The sequence below is a fragment of the Pongo abelii genome, chromosome 21 (genome assembly GCF_028885655.2).
Source record: "Pongo abelii isolate AG06213 chromosome 21, NHGRI_mPonAbe1-v2.0_pri, whole genome shotgun sequence".
Classification (NCBI taxonomy): Eukaryota; Metazoa; Chordata; class Mammalia; order Primates; family Hominidae; genus Pongo; species Pongo abelii.
Window position 1 is genome coordinate 18,779,512 of NC_072006.2, and position 20,005 is coordinate 18,799,516.

General features: G+C 46.1%; 1 protein-coding gene and 1 long non-coding RNA gene across 2 annotated transcripts in view; one reads left to right on the plus strand and one right to left on the minus strand.

Annotated features, from left to right (window-relative positions):
- Positions 1–240: 240 nt before the first annotated feature.
- Positions 241–3,410, minus strand: LOC100451744 (cystatin-SA-like). Its single transcript, XM_054542378.1, has 3 exons — positions 3,183–3,410; positions 1,533–1,646; positions 241–417 (listed from the first exon to the last, which is right to left on the minus strand). Exons 1-3 carry the CDS (start codon positions 3,408–3,410, stop codon positions 334–336), a joined length of 426 nt encoding a protein of 141 aa, XP_054398353.1. The 3' UTR covers positions 241–333.
- A 4,266-nt stretch (positions 3,411–7,676) lies between these two features.
- LOC134760785 (uncharacterized) overlaps positions 7,677–20,005 on the plus strand; it is a 51,383-nt gene continuing 39,054 nt past the window's right edge. Inside the window, exon 1 of the long non-coding RNA XR_010138759.1 lies at positions 7,677–7,877. This is a non-coding gene — a long non-coding RNA (uncharacterized LOC134760785). The remainder of the gene's footprint in view (positions 7,878–20,005) is intronic.

The window sequence follows — 20,005 nt, forward strand, 5'->3', positions numbered from 1 at the left end:
AGAATAAGGAGGCTTCATAAAGGAACTGCAGAAACCCTGCCAGTGTGCACATCCACAGACAGCCAAGAACTGAGAGAGAGGCGATGCTACTGTTTAATTGCAGGATGTGGGGGTGTGTGTACCATGTACCAGGGCTATGAGAAGCAAGAAGGAAGGAGCAAGGGCAGAGCCCACTGCTGAACAACAAAGGCCTCCTGGGGCCTTCTCTGTCAGTCTCCCGGCACAGGTGCATGGGGAGGCCTCCCGCAGGGTGGGGGCCACCAGTGCATGGGTGGGAGCACTACAGGGTGTAGGAGTTGGAAGTGGCCCGTGCAAATGGCCTGGCACAGATCCCTATGCTTCTTGACACCTGGATTTCACCAGGGACCTTCTTTTATTCCAGGAAACTTCATAGATCGTGAAAGAACACAACTGTTTCTGTGAAAGGGAAGAGAGAACACCAATCACTGTGGGTTACAGTTAAAGGGGAAGATGCCCAGGCATGAAATGTCAGAGCCTGGGTGAGGAGGATGGAGGTGAGACACTGGGCCCTCACCCACCCCTGCTGAGTCCCAGAGCACTGAACTAGAATAAATAGTGACAGTTCCATTGCCCCTCCCAAGGCTCCAAGCTACCAGGTGTCACTGGGCCCCCACCCCAGCCTGCAGGGTCCTGTCCCAGCACAACACTGTGAGGAGTAGCCTGTGCAAGGCCTTGGGAGCCACAAGGGTTCAGGTCATGGGGAGGTGGCTCACTTCCCCCAGCTCCTTCCACCTCCAGCACTCAGGCCAGCACTAAGAGGGGCCAGAGGGAAGAGCCCAGGTCAGGGCAGCTCCCCCTCAAAGAGCTGGGGCATGAGGAAAGGGCAACAAGGAGAGTGCGGCTCTCCCCGAGTGGAGACTTCACAAGAACCAGCAGGTACTTGGAGAGGCTGGTGTTGGGTGAGTGGCGCAGGTCCAGGGCTTCCCAGCTAACAGGCCTCTAGGTCCCACTAATGTGATCCTCGAGGTTGTGGCTGCATGCAGGTGCCTGAGCCTTGGGTTTAGACAGAGCCCTTTCTCCCTGCCCAGCACATAGCCCCACAGCTGCTTCTTCCCGTCCAACAGGCAACACCCCAAAGCAGGCAGAGTTGACCTTCTAGTAACCATTCCCAAGCTAAAGCCTTCCTAGCAAATCAAACACATTGACCCCCTCCCTCACCACGGAAGGACATACATAGACAACTACGTAAACTCACTTGGACTCCTCATCCCCATGAATCTATGTACAAAGCCCCATACTCCCCACACACACCCACACACAGGCACACATGCTCCCATAGATCTCCCAGCACACAATGGCACATGTGTGTATACATGTTCACCTTTCCACACACCCACCTACATGGACACCCTCCCACAACTACATGAACACGTACACATCCATGCATACATGGCTCCCCACATACCCACCTGCACACACACACACCCTCCAAACATGTGTAGGGCAGAGGCTGACACATATGCACCCCTCTGCAGTGCATGAGTGGCCCAGGACCCACATCAGGAATGTACCTTCTGCAGTTCTGGCTGTTCATGGAAGGCACAAGTGTCCAAGTTGTGCTGGGACTTGGTATATATGTTTCGGCCCACCTCTATGTCGAAGAAATAATTTGTCCCGGCCACGATCTACACACATGAGAAAACAGGACACACGGACAGCACTCTCCATCAGTTTCATGCACTCAGAGGCACTTCACTGTGGCTGAGTCACTGGACTTGCTTAAGGGCTTCACGAGCTGTCCACATGTCACCACAAGGCACACAAGCCCCGTCTTCCTGTGATCTGGCAGGGTGCTGAGCCTCATGCTCACCCTTAAACATTGTTTTCTGTGTGCTGGGTAAAATAATTCATTGAATTCTGCTACCTGTGGCTCAGGGGTGAGGGAACACTGAATCTTTACTAGGAAGTCTCTCTGATGACAAAATTTCAGCTAACTTCCAAAAATCTCATTCCCTCCATTTAACCTAGATTTATTACTTCACTTAGAGTAGGAAATCAGATGCTTCACACACACAGATATTTTGGGTCAATGGGGCCTCCCAGATGCCACCATTTCAAGTGTGAGATTCAAGATACATTTCTCAAGTCAGCAGCACACCTGTGTGTCTTACAATTGCAGAGTAGAATTGAACCCTTTCCCTGCACAGGGCCTCTCCCAGACACAACGTGGCAGAGCTGTGGAGAAACCTGGGATGAGGGAATCTTTGGAAATGTGAGGAACTACTGAGATCCCTCAAGTATCAGTTTACCCATGTATAAAATAGGCTTCCAGGCCTGATGGTCTGCAATGCCCTGTGCTTCACTCCAAGTTACTGTCCTGCTTGAGTGGGAGATGCAGGCCAGTGGGGACCACGGCACCAGGGAGTGTGCCTCGTATGCAGGGAGAGAGCCCCAGCTGACAGCTACAGGAGGAGAAATGGGGCTGATGGAGATTCCTTTGAATTTCCAGGAGAAGGTGGAGGAGCTCTAAAGGCTGTCTCACTGTTTGCTGCTCTGCCATGGGATGCAGGTCAAGCTGGGCCCAGTAGCCCTGCTGAAGCTCCCTCCTGACCTGACACCCTCCTCAGCTCTGCTGTGGGATTGCTGTCCTCATCTTGCTGAGGTCTAACTCTGCATCAGCTGTTAGAGGAAGGATCAGGTGTGTTCCATCCCAGCAGGGACTCAGCCGCCCTGGGCTGTAGGGGGTGGTCAGCCCGCCTGAGTGAGAAGGCCACTAGCCCTAAGGGGCTGTGCCCAACGGCATGACTTGGGGAGGGAAGCAGGGCTCTACAGAACAGGGAGCCAGGTTCCTGTGTGGCCCCTGTGGATGGGAATCAGGGAGGAGGATGAGCCTCAGGGCCTGGATCTCATCCTGAGCAGCATCAAGCCCACCCAGAGTCAGCACAGTCTCCATCCACACCTGCTGGACTCTGGGAAATGCCACGGTCATGGTACAGACACAGTGGCTGCTGCAGGTTAAAGGAAGCTGAGAGGACAGACAGTGGCTGCAGTATATGGCCCGGGAGCATGCTTAGGCATGAAGGCCATCAGCGGAGAGTCAGGGAAATCTGAATGAATCTGAGCACTACATCATGAATGTGTCAGTGTTGATTTGCTGGGAATGATCTTGGGGGTCGGGCAACAAACAGACTCAGGACCCCTCGGGTGGAGGCAGCACCCACCTGCTGCCTGGCTCTCAGTACCCGCAGCGGGCATCTGTAGTACTCATCTTCGGTCGCCTTGTTGTACTCACTGATGGCAAAGTGAAGGGCACGCTGTACCCACTCATCATTGAGGTCTGCGTCATAGATGCGACCCAGGATTATCCTATCCTCCTCCTTGGGGCTCCAGGCCAGGGCCCCAGCCAGGGCAGCCAGCAGGAGCAGCAGGGTACACAGGGGCCAGGCCATGGTCTCCTCAGAGGCAGAGCACAGAGCTGGAGCTGCAGGAGAGGAGGGTGAGAGCCTGAGACGGGGAGCCCAGACCAGCAGGCAGCTGTGCATTTATCCTGCATTGGCAGCACAGCCTCACCCACCTCCATGCCCCGTCCCTGACTCCTCCTCCTCTTTCTGCCCATCCCCTCTTTCTCCATCTCTCCTTTCACTCCTCTGCCAACACAAGCTCCCTCCCTGCCTCAGTTCCCCCTGCCCCTCCCAGGCCTCCTCCTCCATCTCCCCCTCCTCCCCACTCCTTTCCACACTGCAGCCTCCCCGAGCCATGCCTCTCTTCCCCAGTGCTTCCAAGCTTCAGTCACCGGGTCTCCACAGAGGTGACACTGGTCCTTTGAATGTGAAAGCAATGTGACTTCCTGTTTGCTCAGAAAAGGGAAAAATACAGGGTTTGGCCTCCCAGGGTCTTCAGATATCAGAGGCATCCAGGAGCACTTGGTCACGGTCTCCAAATCTCTGGAGCAGAGAGTTTATTTCAGAAGGTTCCAGAAGACCCTATCCACACCCTAATATGGAGAATTTCTTTGCCAAATTTAAGGGAATTAACCTTTTTGGAAAAGGTCATTGGATTCTGTTTTCATAACAAACAGGCTGGGACTCAGGACCCCTCGGGTTTCATAACTCATTATTCAATAAACAAACTTATCACCAGCTACTCCCCATGCCAGAAGGTCTAGGGCTTGAAGACAGAACCTGGTTGATGAGTCATAGAGGTGACATTGCAGAGCTGCTGCCCACAGAGATGTGACATGAACCCATGAGCAACATTTTAAATGAAGAGAATAAATGGGTAAAAGTAATGTTTAAAGTATTTATTTAACCTAATACAACCACAATATTATTTCAGCTAATGGGAACAATTATTAATAAGATCATTTATGTGTGTGGTTTTTTTTTTTTTTTGGTTTTGTAAATCTTTGAAATTCCCTGTGTATTTTTTATACTTAGCCCAGGAATCATTTTGGACTGGCCCCATTTCAAGTGTCCCTTGACACATGTGGCTGGTGGTTATGGCTGCACAGTAAATTCCTACACAGTGTGTGTAGGGGATGGTAGGTTATGATCAACAATTAGGATCAGGGAGTTACACTCACTCTGTTGGAAGTGAAATAGAACAGGGGCTAGAGAGAGACCACTGGACCCTGGTCAGGGAGGTCTTTATGAGACTGGAGAGGTTAAGAAGCCCCAGGCAGAGGGGAACAGCCAGTGCAAAAGCCCTGAGGTGGTGTTGAGCGTGCCTGTTCCAGGAAGAGGAAGCTCCTGGAGGGGATGTGAGCAGGGAAGGAAAGGACCTGGAGTCTCCTGGTAACTGTGTGTGGGGCCCAGTGGAAGGTGCACGGAGACCCCTGGCAGGCAGTGAGGGTGTCAGGAGAGGGAGCAGCAGTCGCGGGATGAATGTAGGAACACACAGGCCTCTCTTGCTTCTCTCCTAGGCAGCCATGCTTCGGGCTCCTTTCCTCTGTGCATTGGTTGGAAGACTCACCTGGCATTTTAAAAATTGCCTTAAATGAGGCAGAATTTACATACAATAAACTGCCTAATAGTATGTGCCCAATCTGAAGGATTTCATAAGTGCATACACTTGTGTTACCAATTTGTCCAGACCTGTGACATCTGCCTTGCCCCAGACGGTATCCTCCTGCCTCTCCAGCTCACCTTCGTGCCCGCCCCACCCTGGCAGCCCACATCCAGCCCTGTAGACTCCTTTGTTGCCTGTTCTTGAGCTTCCCAGGAATGGAGTCATGCAGAGCTAGCCCGGGTATGTCTTCGTCCTTTGCTCAGTGTGGCTTTCCAGTGGCACCCGAGTTGCTTCATTGCCAAGATTGTGAGTTCTTCTCCAGAGACTGAGAGGATGTGGTTAATTGGGTGCTCTGTGGGCTGACAAAGCCCCCAGCTTGGGATGCTGAGAGCCTAGGCTGGAAAGTGACTCCAGGAGTGGGGAGGGTGGAAGGAGGCTCTGAACAGATAGCTGCTCCCTTTGTTCTCTCAACCCCACCCTCCATGCCTGAAGGTGACTCTGTAGCAAATGCCCTTATGGCGAGGTGGCAGGCTTGGCCAGAAACACCAGGAAACCCTGGACCTTAGCAAGACACCCAGACGACTCTTCTGGGAGTGGTGGAAGTGAGGGTTGGCCAGTGTCAGCCCAAACCTATTTAGAACACTAAACAGTACTATAATAAACAAATGACCAAGCGCAGAAAGCATCATGTAAATGTGCCAGCGATGAGGACAAGCTGGCCAAGAGTCATCCTGGGCTCAGACAAGGATGGGACTGGATCAGCATCAACTTGGCAGCCAGAACCATATTACTCATGGGTGCTCATGTTCAGTATTAGGACAGGGGACCTTGTTACCTGAGGCCTGGTGACCATCTCACCCCTCTGTGAATCCAGCACCCCTAGAATAGCTGTGCAGCCTGGCAGATACAGCAGGTGTCCCAATAGTGTTTACTGCTGGGTGAGGGAGGGAAGACCTTCAAACAGAGATGCATGTATGCCTCCTAATTAGACAGCAAATGGGGAGAGATTCCCAGAGTAGGGAAAGAGAGGGAAGTCCCTTACCAGGTGTTTGTGAGCAGAATGGTCATCTCCAAAGGGTAAGAGTTAGTTCTCCTCTGTGGCTCCCACCTTCCTGGGACAGCTGGGAGTCCAGACTCAGGAAGACATGCCGTACAGAGGGTAAACTGAAGGTCAAGGAATCCTCTTGTTTTTTTTTTTTGTTTGTTTTTTGTTTTTGTTTTTGTTTTTGTTTTATCGTTGGAAAGGAGATGTAGGCAACCCAAATAGTGAGAATATGCTGGTGGGTGGAGTGTGACGGAGGGAGGCCAGAGTGCTGACCTGTGCCCCATATGTGATGACACCACCAGTGGTCATCTTCTGTCACGACGCTGGCATGCACTGCAGGGAGGGTCAGCTGTCCTGAAGCAGCAACCTCTCTAATCCCAGTAGGAAAGATACCAGTGTAGGTTGCTCTTAGGAGGAGGTACAAGTGTGATATCCAGTACGGAGTGATAGCAAGTGGCAGGCTGAGGTAGCTGGCCATCTCCGCCAGATGTTTGATGATCTTAGGCAAATGTTGTGTCTGTCATGCATCTGGGGAAAGAGGCTACTATCTAAAGCATAGTGTCTGGGAGTTCAGACCAGCAGAGATGAGAAGATTTCAGCAGTGATGTATCAACATGGTTAAAAATGATGGAGTAGCCAGGTGTGGTGCTGCACCTGTAATCCTAGCTAATTAGGAGAGTGAGTCAGGAAGATTCCTTGAGTCTAGAAGTTCAATTTCACCCTGTGCAACACAGTGAAACCCCCATCTAAAAAAATGACAGAATACTTTGTTCCCTGATTTCTATAGCCCACAGTTTTAAGGACACACTAGGAGGGGGCCAGATAGCAACCATGGACCGAGGAACAAGCTTTGGGCCTCCAGCACCCATGTAACCTGGAGGAGTCCAGCTGCCCAGGAGGGGCATGTTTACCTTCTGCCAGGTGACAAAAGAGAAAGCTGTGTTCCCCTATGCTGCATGGGTGACTACTGATCCGATTATCTGAATTAGTAGGATGAGAAATTAGGTGAGTGGCAGTTCTCTGCAATAAATGACCAATAATAAGTGAACACTAAACAATACCATAATAAATGACCAAGCACAGAAAGCATCACGTAAAAGTGCAAGTGGTGAGGACAAGCTGGCCAAGAGTTGAGATTCTGCACAACTGGGTTTTGAGCAACTGACACTTTGGTCTATGGTAGGAGCTGGGACTGAGCAGCCACAGGATTTGGTGGCTTCTCAAATGAGAAGCCCAGGAACCTCCTTTATGGAGTGCCTGAAATTTTCTAGCTTCAAGCTCATCTCTTTCACACTCTATCCCTCCTTCTTTTCTCCCTCTCTTCACACATGGTGGACACGTGGATGCTTCTAAACTATGGGTCAATGTTGGTAACACATTTGGCTGTGCTACGACATGTGGATGCTTCTAAACTATGGGCCAATGTTGGTATCATATTTGGTTGTGCTAGGACATGTGGATGCTTCTAACCTTGGGAACACATTTGGCTTTTCCACATCATTAAGAAACTGATACTCATGGGGAAGCCTGCTGGTAGCCCCGGCTAAGAAAGGCGAGAGAGGGCAGAGCCCTGTGTCTGAAGTCTGATTGTTTTGCACTCCATGGGGAAAAAGAGAATCCTTTCTCTTGGGGACCAGCACGTGAACAGTATTCATGGTTTTGGAGTGCAATTTAACATTTATATTTCAAAAAGAGCATTTGTCAGTGCAGATTCACTGACTGAAGAACCACATATGAATGGAGAGGAGTAGGGGTGGCCTCCAGGAACTTGGGCTGCTGACTGCTGCAGCCAGGGATCCATCTGACTCACTGGGCTGCAGACTGCAGAGGCCTGGCCATGAGGAAAACAGGTGACTCTGAGGAGGTGAGTCATTTCCTTGACATCTCTGGGTGGTCAGACTTTCTTATCCTGTTTGGGTCACTGCTGGGACTTCCCTGTCACTGTTTGTGTAACTTTAAATATCAATTCCTTTAGCAAAGTGCAGTGACTCTGGAGAGTGGTCCCTCTTCCTGCTTGGAATCCTGTTCAACTCAATCACTGAGTGCTGGAGCTGGAGCCAGGGGTCATCAGGACAGCCCTGCCCACTCCTGTGGCCCTGCCTGTCCTCTCCTCCTGTCAGAGGAGCTGGATCCACTGACAAGACTCACCTTGACCAAACCTTAGTTACGTTCCTCTGAGCCTTCTTCTCCCCAGTCCTCATCCCTAGTCCCCAGCCCTGGAGCTCCTTTTCTTGCAAGGGCTGCAGTGCCCAGTTTTAGGAAAGAATCCTGCTAAGTCAGTTTAAAAAGAATCCCCCACCCTTCATATCTGATCACCTTCAGCACCTGATCGAGTTCTTCTTTCCTTGCCTTTGATGTCTAAGGCTTTCTCCTGCCTTTAGCAACAATATTCTTAGGTCAGTTTATCTAGAAACTCCTACCTTTGGTGTCTCTGCTTAGTAATTCTGTTTGAAACAGTTCTAAAGCTACTTTAATAATGGCCCAATCATTCCGTATTATAAGTGGAATGATTTTACCCTCCCTACTTGCTTGTTTTAAATCTTTGCTAATTTTTTCCCAGTCTTTTAGATCTAAAGTACCTTGTTCTAGAAACCATGGCAGAATTGTTCTATTGTTCGAAATAGCGTGATTAGATTTTTTGTAGAGACTCTAACTCCCCCTCTTTTTACAAGAATTTTAATAGAGCTGAGATAAGAGGCATATTTACTTTTAGTTTGCCCCATTGTTACCCTGGCTTCTTCCGGGCGTATAAGCTTACTTCAAGGCTGACTGTAGACGTACTCGGGAATCTCTGGTCTACTTGTCCTCAATGACCACACTGGAGCATATATTCACCCTAGAGAATAGCACCCACGTTGGCCACCAGATGAAGGGGTGGCCATCCATTCCACACCTGTGGGCATTTCTCATCAGGTGTGATGAGAGGCTGAGAAAAGAAAGAGACATGGAAACAAAGTATAGAGAAAGAAAAGTGGGCCCAGGGGACTGGCGCTCAGCATAGGGAAGACCTGAGCTGGCACTTCTCTCTCCGTTCCCTCAGTATTTATTGATCATTATCTCTCCCATCTTGGAGAGGGGGATGTGGCAGGACAATAGGGTAATAGTCAGGAGAGGGTCAACAGGAAAGCATGTGAACAAATGTCTCTGTGTCATAAACAAGTTGAGAAAATGTGCTGTGCTTTGATATGCACATACGTAAACATATCTGGTGCATTAAAGAGCAGTATTGCCGCCAGCATGTCTCACCTCCAGCCTTAAGGCAGTTTTCTCCTATCTCAGTAGATGGAACATCCAATTGGGTTTTACAGGGAGACATTCCATTGCCTAGGGACCAGCAGGAGACAGATGCCTTCCTCTTATTTCAACTGCAAAGAGGCCTTCCTCTTTTGCTAATCCTCCTCAGCACAGACCCTTTACAGGTGTGGGGCTGGGGGATGGTCAAGTCTTTCCCTTCCCAGGAGGCCATATTTCAGACTTTCACATGGGGAGAAACCTTGGACAATACCTGGCTTTCCTAGGAAGATGTTCCTGTAGCCTCCTGCAGTGATTTGTGTCCCTGGGTATTTGAGATTACAGAGTGGTGATGATATTTATATTCAGTGATATTTATAGCACTGAATGCTCACAAGATATAAATATCACTACTATTCAGTGATATTTATAGCACTGAATGCTCACAAGAGAAAGCAGGAAAGATCTAAAATCCACACACTAACATCACAATTAAAAGAACTAGAGAAGCAAGAGCAAACAAATTCCAAATCTAGAATTTGTTCTAGAGAAGGAAGAGCAAACAAATTCAAAAGCCAGAATTCAAAAGCTACAAGGCAAGAAGTAACTAAGGTCAGAGCACAACTGAAGGAGACAGAGACACAAAAAAGCCTCCAAAAAATCAATGAATCCGGAAGCTGGTTCTTTTTTTGAAAAGGTCAACAAAACTGATATACCACTAGCAAGACTAATAAAGAAGGAAAGAGAGAAGAATCAATAGATGCAATAAAAAATGATAAAGGGGATATCACCACCGATCCCATAGAAATACAAACTACCATCAGAGAATACTATAAACAGCTCTATGCAAATAAACTAGAAAATCTAGAAGAAATGGATAAATTCCTGGATACATACACCCTTCCAAGACTAAACCAGGAAGTAGTCAAATTGCTGAATAGACCAATAACAGGCTCTGAAATTGAGGCAATAATCGATAGCCTACTAACCAAAAAATGTCCAGGACCACACGCATTCACAGCCGAATTCTACCAGCGGTACAAAGAGGAGCTGGTACCATTCCTTCTGAAATTATTCCAAACAACAGAAAAAGAGGGAATCCTCCCTAACTCATTTTATGATGTCAGGATCATACTGATACCAAAGCCTGGTAGAGACACACACACAAACAATTTTAGACAAATATCCCTGAAGAACATCAATGCAAAACTCCTCAATAAAATACTGGCAAACTGAATCCAGCAGCAAATCAAAAAGCTTATCCACCAAGATCAAGTTGGCTTCATCCCTGGGATGCAAGGCTGCTTCAACATGCACAAATCAATAAACGTAATCCATCACATAATCAGAACAAAAGACAAAAACCACATGATTATCTCAATAGATGCAGAAAAGGCCTTTGACAAAATTCAACAGCTTTTAATGCTAAAAAGTCTCAATAAAGTAGGTACGGATGGAAGGTATCTCAAAATAATAAGAGCAATTTATGACAAACCCACAGACAATATCATACTGAATGGGCAAATATTGGAAGCATTTCCTTTGAAAACTGGCACAAGACAAGGATGCCCTCTCTCACCACTCCTATTCAACATAGTGTTGGAAGTTCTGGCTAGGGCAATCAGGCAAGAGAAACAAAGAAAGCGTATTCAATTAGGAAAAGAGGAAGCCAAATTGTCCCTGTTTGCAGATGACATGATTGCATATTTAGAAAACCCCATCGACTCAGCCCAAAATTTCCTTAAGGTGAGAAGCAACTTCAGCAAAGTCTCAGGATACAAAATCCATGTGCAAAAATCACAAGAATTTCTATGCACCAATAACAGACCAACAGAGAGCCAATTGAACAATGAGAACACTAGGACACAGGTGGAGAACAACACACACTGGGGCCTGTCCTGGGGTGGGGGTATGGGGGAGAGATAGCATTAGGAGAAATACCTAATGTAAACAATGAGTTAATGGGTGCAGCAAAGCTGCATAGCACATGTATACATATGTAACAAACCTGCGCGTTGTGTACATGTACCCTACAACTTAAAGTATAAAAAAAGAGAGAGAAAGTTCTAAATATCTGAGAAATAATCAAACAGAAATAGGGCAACCAACCTGGGAGTCCCCAGTCCTACTTGTGTTGTTTGTCTTGTGCATCAGATTATGAATGCTAAAAGTGGATTCCAGCCTCTGTGATTATTCTGTTTTGCTCTCTAAAGGAACAGCCATTCAGTGGTTGTTTGTATTCTCCTTTGCCTCTCTTCAGCATGTCACTTTAGGGTTAGGGTGCTGTTTGACAGGGTGAACTGGGATCCTCCCCTTTTCTCACTGAGGTGCTGTCTTGACTTACAGTCAGGAGCCAGGACCTGGGCAGTGTGGAGGGCTAGCATGCTGTGCCCCACAGACCTCCTGGATTGCTTCTTCATATGTGGGAAGAGTTCAGTGCTGTCCTGGATCTCTGATATATGGGCTGCTTTTAGGATTTGCCAAAAGGAAACTTTTAAAGCTTCTGTTTCTTTACAACCAGCAGCTTCATTACTTATGGGATGTAGGTTGTCATGGGGGCAGTAAAGAGTTCATTTGGGAAGAGAGTGGAGAAGGAGTACAGCGGAAAATGGAATAAACCATGTATGAGTCAGTTTCTGTTCCATAGGAAAAACCCTTAACATCTTAGGGACTAAAAGCAAGAAACCGTTCCTGTCACACTCTGGAGTGTGCAGATGAGCTGGGGCTTAGCAGATCTGGTCTGGCTTGCCTTGTGTCTTCATCCTGGGACCCATGCTGAAGGGGCAGTGTCTGCTTGGATCAGGTTTTCTTCATGATGGTAAAGAGGGATGCAGGAGGACCCATCTCTCACATCTGCAGGGTTAAGGTCTCTGTCCTTGTCACATCTGTTAAGGCCCACGCAAGACCCATAACCATGCACAAAGGCAAGGGGGGTTTATGCTGCATTTTCTGGAGAGAGTTGCTACTAGCCACATGGCAGAGGGGGCATGCATGTATAGTTTTGTTCCAGCAAAGGAGACAGCTGTCCATCAATCCTGGCACACCCCCTTGAATCTAGGAAAACCCCTCTTCTCTGTGCTGGGACACAGCACACGCTTCCAGGAAGCCTGTGACTTTCATGCTGGCAGCGGCTGTCTAAACGTTTGCTAACAATGATGATTTTTTCAGTCTCCTGAGTTCCAACTGGGGTATCTTGGAAGTTCTTACTCCCTAGAAGGGATCCTCCAGATGAGGAAAGCTCCTTTCCAAAGGCCTGTGTTTATTCTCTGTAAAAACAGGCTGCTCAAAAGGTATGGCCTGGTAGAGACTTTTTTGGCGTACATTTTATTATACATTAATTGTTGAGTCCTTCCTAATAGAGAATTCACTTCTATTCCCACCCAGTGTGGTTCACGTGGTTTCAGAATCATAGCCAAATATTTGTGAAGTTGTGCATGTGCAGGATGGGAATTTATGATGAAAACTCAAGATGAAATAGAAGAAGGGGGCTGGGAAACAACAATGACCCCCTGCACTGCAAAGGGAGGTACAGGTAGAATGAGATGGGGAAAGTGGCCATCTCTTGTGAGGTGACACCATCTGGGGGAAGTGGGGGCACTTCCTCCTCAGCCCCTGTCCCTGCATCCTCTCCAGTGCCCCAGTCCCTTCCACCTCACATTCTCTCTCTGCTCAAAGAACAGTACAGAGTGTGAAATGTGTTCTTAGTAACCAGCCAGCCTGAAGCTTCATCACGCGATGGCTTTGCCATTTCCCCTACACATGTATGCTAGGATGAGAAGTTAGGAGGTGTTTCCATGACTTCCCAACTAGCTGACAACACAGGCCTGTGTATCTCAGGTGATCCTGATGCAGAACTTTGCTGTATTTTGAATTTTTATTTTTTGCACCTATTACTTTGTAGTGATTTCAAACTTACAAAAAGTGGGAAGAGTAATATAAAGAGCTCCTGTATACACTCAGATTCTCCCACTCTTTACCTTTTGTCTCATGCTTTTTCCTTCTCTTTCTATATGTACAAGCTATTATAGGTTATTCTGAGTCATTTGAGTGCAAATTGCAGACATGACCTCTTTTGTCCTCAGATACTTTCATGTGTGTGTCCTAAGGACAAGGACATTCTGTAACACAACCTCAGTGCAATAAGCAAAATCATGATGCTTGTGTGGATACATCCTTTTATATAGTCTATTGTTCAGTTTATCAGTGGTGTTTATTTGCCAAGCTTCTTTGGTCTCCTTTAATCTCATAAAGCTCTTCATTCTGTCTTGTCTTTGTTATCCTGTCATTTTTGAAGATAACTGGCTATGTTGAACAATGTTTTCTGTTGGGGTCGTCAATGGATTAGATTCAAGTGATGCATTTTTTTCAGATGAAAATTATACAAGTGATATTGTGTCCCTCAGTACATCATCATTCCAGGAAGCCGGGATACCATTGTCCAGTTGCTGATACATGTTAACATTAATCTCTAGATTTAGATACTATCTTCCAGGTTTCTCCACTCTTAAGTTACTTTTTTTTGTTTGTAGAATTATCGAGTATTTCACAGAGCAATACTTAGAAAATAGGTTTATGTTCTACTTCTTATTAAACTTTTACTTTCTACCATTGACATATAATGATAATTCTTTCCGGAATCAATTGTTATTATGATTATTGTGACTATTTTTTCCTAACTTCATCATTTCTTCTGTATTTATTAACGGCATTCATTCCACTGTAAGGAAAACTTTCTTTTCTCATCTGTCTATTTATCTATATACCTACCTATCTAGCTTCTGTCTCTCAACAGGTCTAACTCATGGTTTCTTATTTTATTGAAGAAGTTATAATCTGTTACCACTATTATTCCAATGTGTAGATTATCTCACAGTTGGCTACCAAGAGATCCTTTAAGCAGCTTCCTCTGTTCTCTTGACACGTTTCTGTTATTATTGGAGCCTATACTTACCTTCTCATGTATTAATAAAAAGAAGTTCTAGATCTATTTTATACTTTCCTTCATCCAACACTAGAAGTACTGGCTGAAATCTGTGGTGAGTTCAGAAAGCAATCCTGAGTGGTGCCTGTGCTCATTCATTGCTAGAGGGAGGCCATGGTGCCTCTGTTGGTAGTTATTCACCTGGGGCAATTTTGCTTCCCAGGGCAAAATGGTAATGTCTAGGACATTTTTAGTTGTCCCTACTTGGGAGGATGTACTACTGGCATTTAGTGGACACAGGTCAGGGATTCTGATAAACATTGTGCATTTTTTCCCCCAGTGGTAGATTAGAAGCTTTCAGTGTGCCTCAAGCACTTGGAAATAGCAAAATAGTACATAATGGTCAGCTCTGTGAGTTTTAACTCAAGAAGGAGAGTGGGAATCCACTGGAATCCTGAAGGACACCTCAGATTCTGGGGAGGAGAATGCAGGCAAATAGCCCCTAAGACAATGTGTTCCTCATAAAAGTGAGTGATGTCCCAGAATGTGAGGGGCAGAAAGTCTCCCTCTGTGTTGTACCTTTCCACTGGGAATTCCATGGGACCAAGCCAAGGGAGAGCACTTTGTTTCTCTGAAGCCCTGGAGCTAACTTGGGGAGACGCGTGGACACTCTGAGAAGAAAACACACTGGAAAAAGCTGCTGCCATTGTCTTACACCTAGGACAAAGAGAAGCAAGCTATTTTTAATCCGGGTTCATAAGTCAATCATTCTTAGGTGACCCAGCAGCTTGCCCACAAACTCATTTTAGTCTTGGGCCATATGGGAGTGCTTGTGCTAGAATGGAGTAGGGGCCTCCACATTAGAACTAAGCAGTGACTGTGAAAAATGCCCCAGGAGTAGGTGTTGGATTTGTGCTCACCCTTGCTGCCAGTCAAGAGCCAGAGGAGGTCTGCTGCAGCCATGGTTTCTCCTGGTTGATGAGACTTGCAGTCAAGGTCATCTTGGTACCTGGAACTGGTCTCTGTGTATGAGTGCTGGATGCACCAGACTTCTTCCCTGAGATCGTGGAGTGGCTGGATACTCTCTGCCACACACTTGGGTTGATCTTTTGGCATTCAGAGCAACTGCTCCCTCGGATCAGCAGCCTAAGCAGCCCACCCTTCCTATGTATGGACTGTGGTGAAGCAGGGCCCTCTGTACTCCATACCCAGGTAGATCTCCAGGCATTCAGAGCACCTGTGTGCCCAAATCAGCAGCCTTTGCTGCCTTACCCTTCCTGTGCAGACAGTGGTGAAGCAGGGCCCTCTCTGCTCCATGCCCAGGCACACCTCCAGATATTTAGGGCACCTGCTCCCTTGGAACAATAGCCTGAGCTCCCCTGACATTCCTGTGTAGAGATTGTGTTGTAGCAGCACCCGCTGCACTCCATGCCAAGGCAGATATATGTGCATCTGGAGCACGCACTCCCTGGATTAGGATTTGAGGCGTTTTACCTCCTGCAGAGAAGCTGAGTGCAAGGAGATTTCTCACATCCATGCCTAGGCACCTCTCTGGGTGATCAATTGATGCCCAATGGACTCCCACTCAATGCTGGTGCTTGTACCTGCTATTGGAGCACCTGTAGTTATGCCTGCCCTTTTTGTTCCCCTTGCCCAGGGATAAGCAGGGAGCTCACACCATGGTGCACTTCTGGATCAGCCCAATGCCAGAGGCAACACAAAGCTTCTCTCAGTAAACAAGAATCAAGTATATACCCATCTGCATTAGTCACAACTGGCTGTTACACACAAGAACCGTCCATTGGCCTGTAGATAAATCGCATAGCCCAATATAGAACATGCTGACAAAAGTGCATACTGTTATAGAAGCAAATCCAAAAACCCTATAATCACACCCCCTAGAGAGGGTTTGAAAAGGAAAGAAAGACAATGATGTAGGGAAAGAAAGAAAAAGAATTCTGTCTGTACGAAAATAATTACAAAAATTGGAAGTGCCAATGTGTCCAGAGAAGAAAAAAACAGCACAAGATTCCTGGAACCATGAAACATCTGAATGTTGTGACACCATCAAAGGTTCGCACTATCTCTCCAGAATGGTTCCTAACCAAAATGAAAACTCAAAAATGACAGATAAAGAATTCAAAGTATACATTGCAAGAAAGATCAATGAGATCCAAGAAAAGGTTGAAAATCAACAAAAACAAATTTCTTAAGCAATCTAGGAGATGAAGAAAGAGATACACATTTTAAAAGAAATCAGTCAGAGCTTGTGGAATTCATAAACTCCACTTAAGAAATTTCAAAATACAATAGAAAGATTTATCACTAGACTAGACCAAAAAAAAAAAAAAATCACTTCAGAGCTTGAAGAGTAGTACTTTGAACTAACCCAGTCAGAAAAAAAAAATGAACAGTCTTTGAGAAATATGACATTATATAAAATGACCAAATCTCTGAATTGTTAGCATTCCTGAGTGAGAAGGAGAAAACATAAACAATGTGGAAAGCATATTTGAGGTAATCCAAGATAATTTCCCTAATCTTGCTAGTGTCACAGACATCCAGACGCAAAAAATTCTGAGAACACCTGCCAGATACTATACAAAATGAACATCAATGCGTATAGTCACCAGGCTTTTCAAGGTCAATGAAATAAAAAATCTTAAAAGCATCTAGAGAAAAATGTCAGATAATGTACAAAGGAAGCCCCATCAGGTTAACTGCAAAGTTCTCAGTGGAAACTGTACAAGTCAGAAGTGATGGGAGCCTGTTTTCAGCATTTTTAAAGACAAGAAAATTCAACCAAGAATTTCATATCCTGTTAAACTAAGCTTTATAAGCAAAGAGAAATAAAATCTTTCTCAGGCAAACAATTAGTAAGGAAATTTGTTACCACTAGACCAGGCTTACAAGAGATTCTTAAGGAAGTACTACACATGAAAACAAAGAAAGATCCTGCTAACATAAAAACAAACAAGTACATAGTTCATAGACTTTGTAAAGCAACTATGCAATAGAAACTACAAAGCAACCAACTAATAACTTCATGAGAGGATCGAAATTTCATTTAGTTCTTAAATGACCACATGTAGTCATAGTTATAAGTCTTCCCATTGTACAGATGAGTTAACTGGGTCTCCTAGAGATGACATCCCTAGCTCTCTCATTAGGGGTTCCATCTATCAGTTTCCCACTTTACCAGTGAGACTTCATTCTCTCAGCTACTGGGAGTGTGGCCACTGATGGCTCACAGCTGAGTCCTTCTGTGGGCATTTATCTGAGTCAAAGGAAGCTGCTTTGTCCAAGTTCATGTCTCTCTTGGAATTGCCTATTTTAAATTATAGGTCTATAAGGGGGTACAAACTGTTGACTCTTTTGCCCTCATACGCTATCACTCTGAGGACATCCCCATTGCAGAAGTCTCCATGGGCCTGACTTTGGCCTCTGCTGAGCTGCACCCCTGCCTGATATTTCCCTCTGCCCCACCCCATGCCCCTCTGCTGAGCTGCACCCCTGTCTGACCTCCTTCTGCCCCACCCCATGCCCCTGCCTCCCCAGCACATGCCTCAGTGAACCTCTTGCACATGAATCTCCATCTGAGTCTGTTTTCAGGAACCCTAACCAAGAGATGGTGGAGTCAGGACACACACCACAAATATCCTGCCTTTTAAACTACAGTGAGTTTTAGGTCTGTGAATGTTTGGAGGATGGGGCAATACTTGTTTAGGAGACTGGATGTCTCTCTTCTCAGGATTCGAGGGGTAGGATGCTCCAAATGTTTTCAGACCTGAGACTTATTTGGAAAAATGGTTTTTATCTGGAAAGTTACCTGTTCTTGAAAATCTCTTACTCAGCCAGGACTACTTTTCCCTCTACTCCTTAGTAAAATGAAAACCAAAGCTTCCATTTGTATTGGACTTGGTGAAATATTTCACTTACCAAATTTCTTTGGCTCCACCAGATGGGGAAGGCTAGGCAGGTAACATAAACCCCTTGTAATTTTGTGGAAATATGTAGAAGGGAATTTGGGGACAATAAGGCAGGTCATGTAATTTTCAGATAAATTTTGTTCGCATTGCACAATAAGCTTCATTTGCCACCTGGCTCTGGGACTGGCACTCAGTGGTGTGTCAGCTCCATCATTCCTGGAAGTTATCCTGGCTGCAGATAGCAGGAGTCTTGAGAAACACTGGCAAAATCTCCCATGATGACACTGGTCATTTCCCAAAGGCCATGTGGGTGGTCGTCACAGAATTGGTGCAGCATCCTTAGCAGGGGCCCAGGTGGTTTCCTTCCATCTTCTCCATCATTCGTTGGGCTGTTGTTGTTGGGCACATGGCTCATAAGTGAAAGGCAGACACCATAGTTGGAGACATTCTGTCCCACACTACAGCCTGAAACGTGAGGAGTAGGGGCAGGAGGAGGTCACAGGGGGTGAGAAGAGGGTGTGGAGAGTGAGTGTGAGAGTGTGTGTGTGTACGTGTGTGTGTGTGTGAGAGAGAGAGAGAGAGGATACTTTCCGAGGACTCTGCATTTTCTCTTCAGTACAGGCTTTTCTTTTCTTTTCTTTTTCTTTTTTCTTTTTTTGTAATGACCTGGCTGCCCTCTTAGATGTTATTGCCTGGACTTGCGTCCTATGCCCCCTGGGGTGAGGAAGGCCAGGAAGTTGCCTGGTGCTTTCAGACTTTCCACTGAGGGGAAGGGAAAGGTAGTAGGGAATGGCTGGTGAGGTTTTCAGAACAAAGTTTCTTAATATGAAAGTCCACAAAGAGTTTGTAGAAACTCCATTGTACTCCAAATATTACAAGCATGTTTGTGCAGGAGTGTGCATACGCATACATACACACCATTTCTACAATAATCTTCTGATTCCTAATGCGATCACTGACTATTACACTATTCTAATGTTGAATTATGGATGCTGAGTTGTAAATGCAATGCCATGAGTTTGCACGGAAATCAAATGCAGACTCACCTCTTGAGATTTACATGTCCATTACTTTCAACTGAACTGGGCATCAGGCTGTCTCCTCTCTACATTCAATGAAAGTAGAATACAGGAGAATGAAAGAGGATGAAATGGAGCACTCTAAAGCCAAGCCAAAGCCCACCTGCTAATCGCAGTCACTGAGTCCACAGCAGTGATGATTTCTCTGGTGGTGAAGGCTTTGTAGGGAATGTGACCTAAGATATCCTCTCTTCCCCAGGAGCTCGGAGTATAGCTGACAGAGCATATATCTGAAGACATTCAATGCCAGGAAAAACAAGAAAATACTTATTAAATACCAAGTGGCTTTCAGAACTCAGGGAGCATGTGAGAACAATTTTTTTCCCACTTTGGAAGGAGTTTCACTCTTTTTGCCCATGCTACAGTGCGATGGTGTGATCATGGCTTACTGCAATATCTGCCTTCCAGGTCCAAGCGATTGTACTGCCTTAGCCTCCCAAGTAGCTGGGATTACAGGCGTACACCACTATACCCAGCTAATTTTGTATTTTTAGTAGAGATGGGGTTTTACCATGTTGGCCAGGCTGGTCTTGAACTCTTGACCTCAAATCATCCACCCGCCTTGGCCTCCCAAAGTTCTGGGATTATAGGCCTGAGCCACTGCACCCAGCTGTGAGAACACCTTATGCTGAAAATAAACTGCCGATTAACTCATAGTTGATAAGCTGTGAGGCATATATGGGCATATCAACCACACCAATAAGTCATTCAGCCATAGTATTTGTTAGTTCAGTTTTAAAAATAGAGACATAGGGAGGATCCAAGGGGAAATAACCTATAATTTAATCACCCAAACACTCCTAGCTGACACTAAAAGAGGTAGAAAGAACAC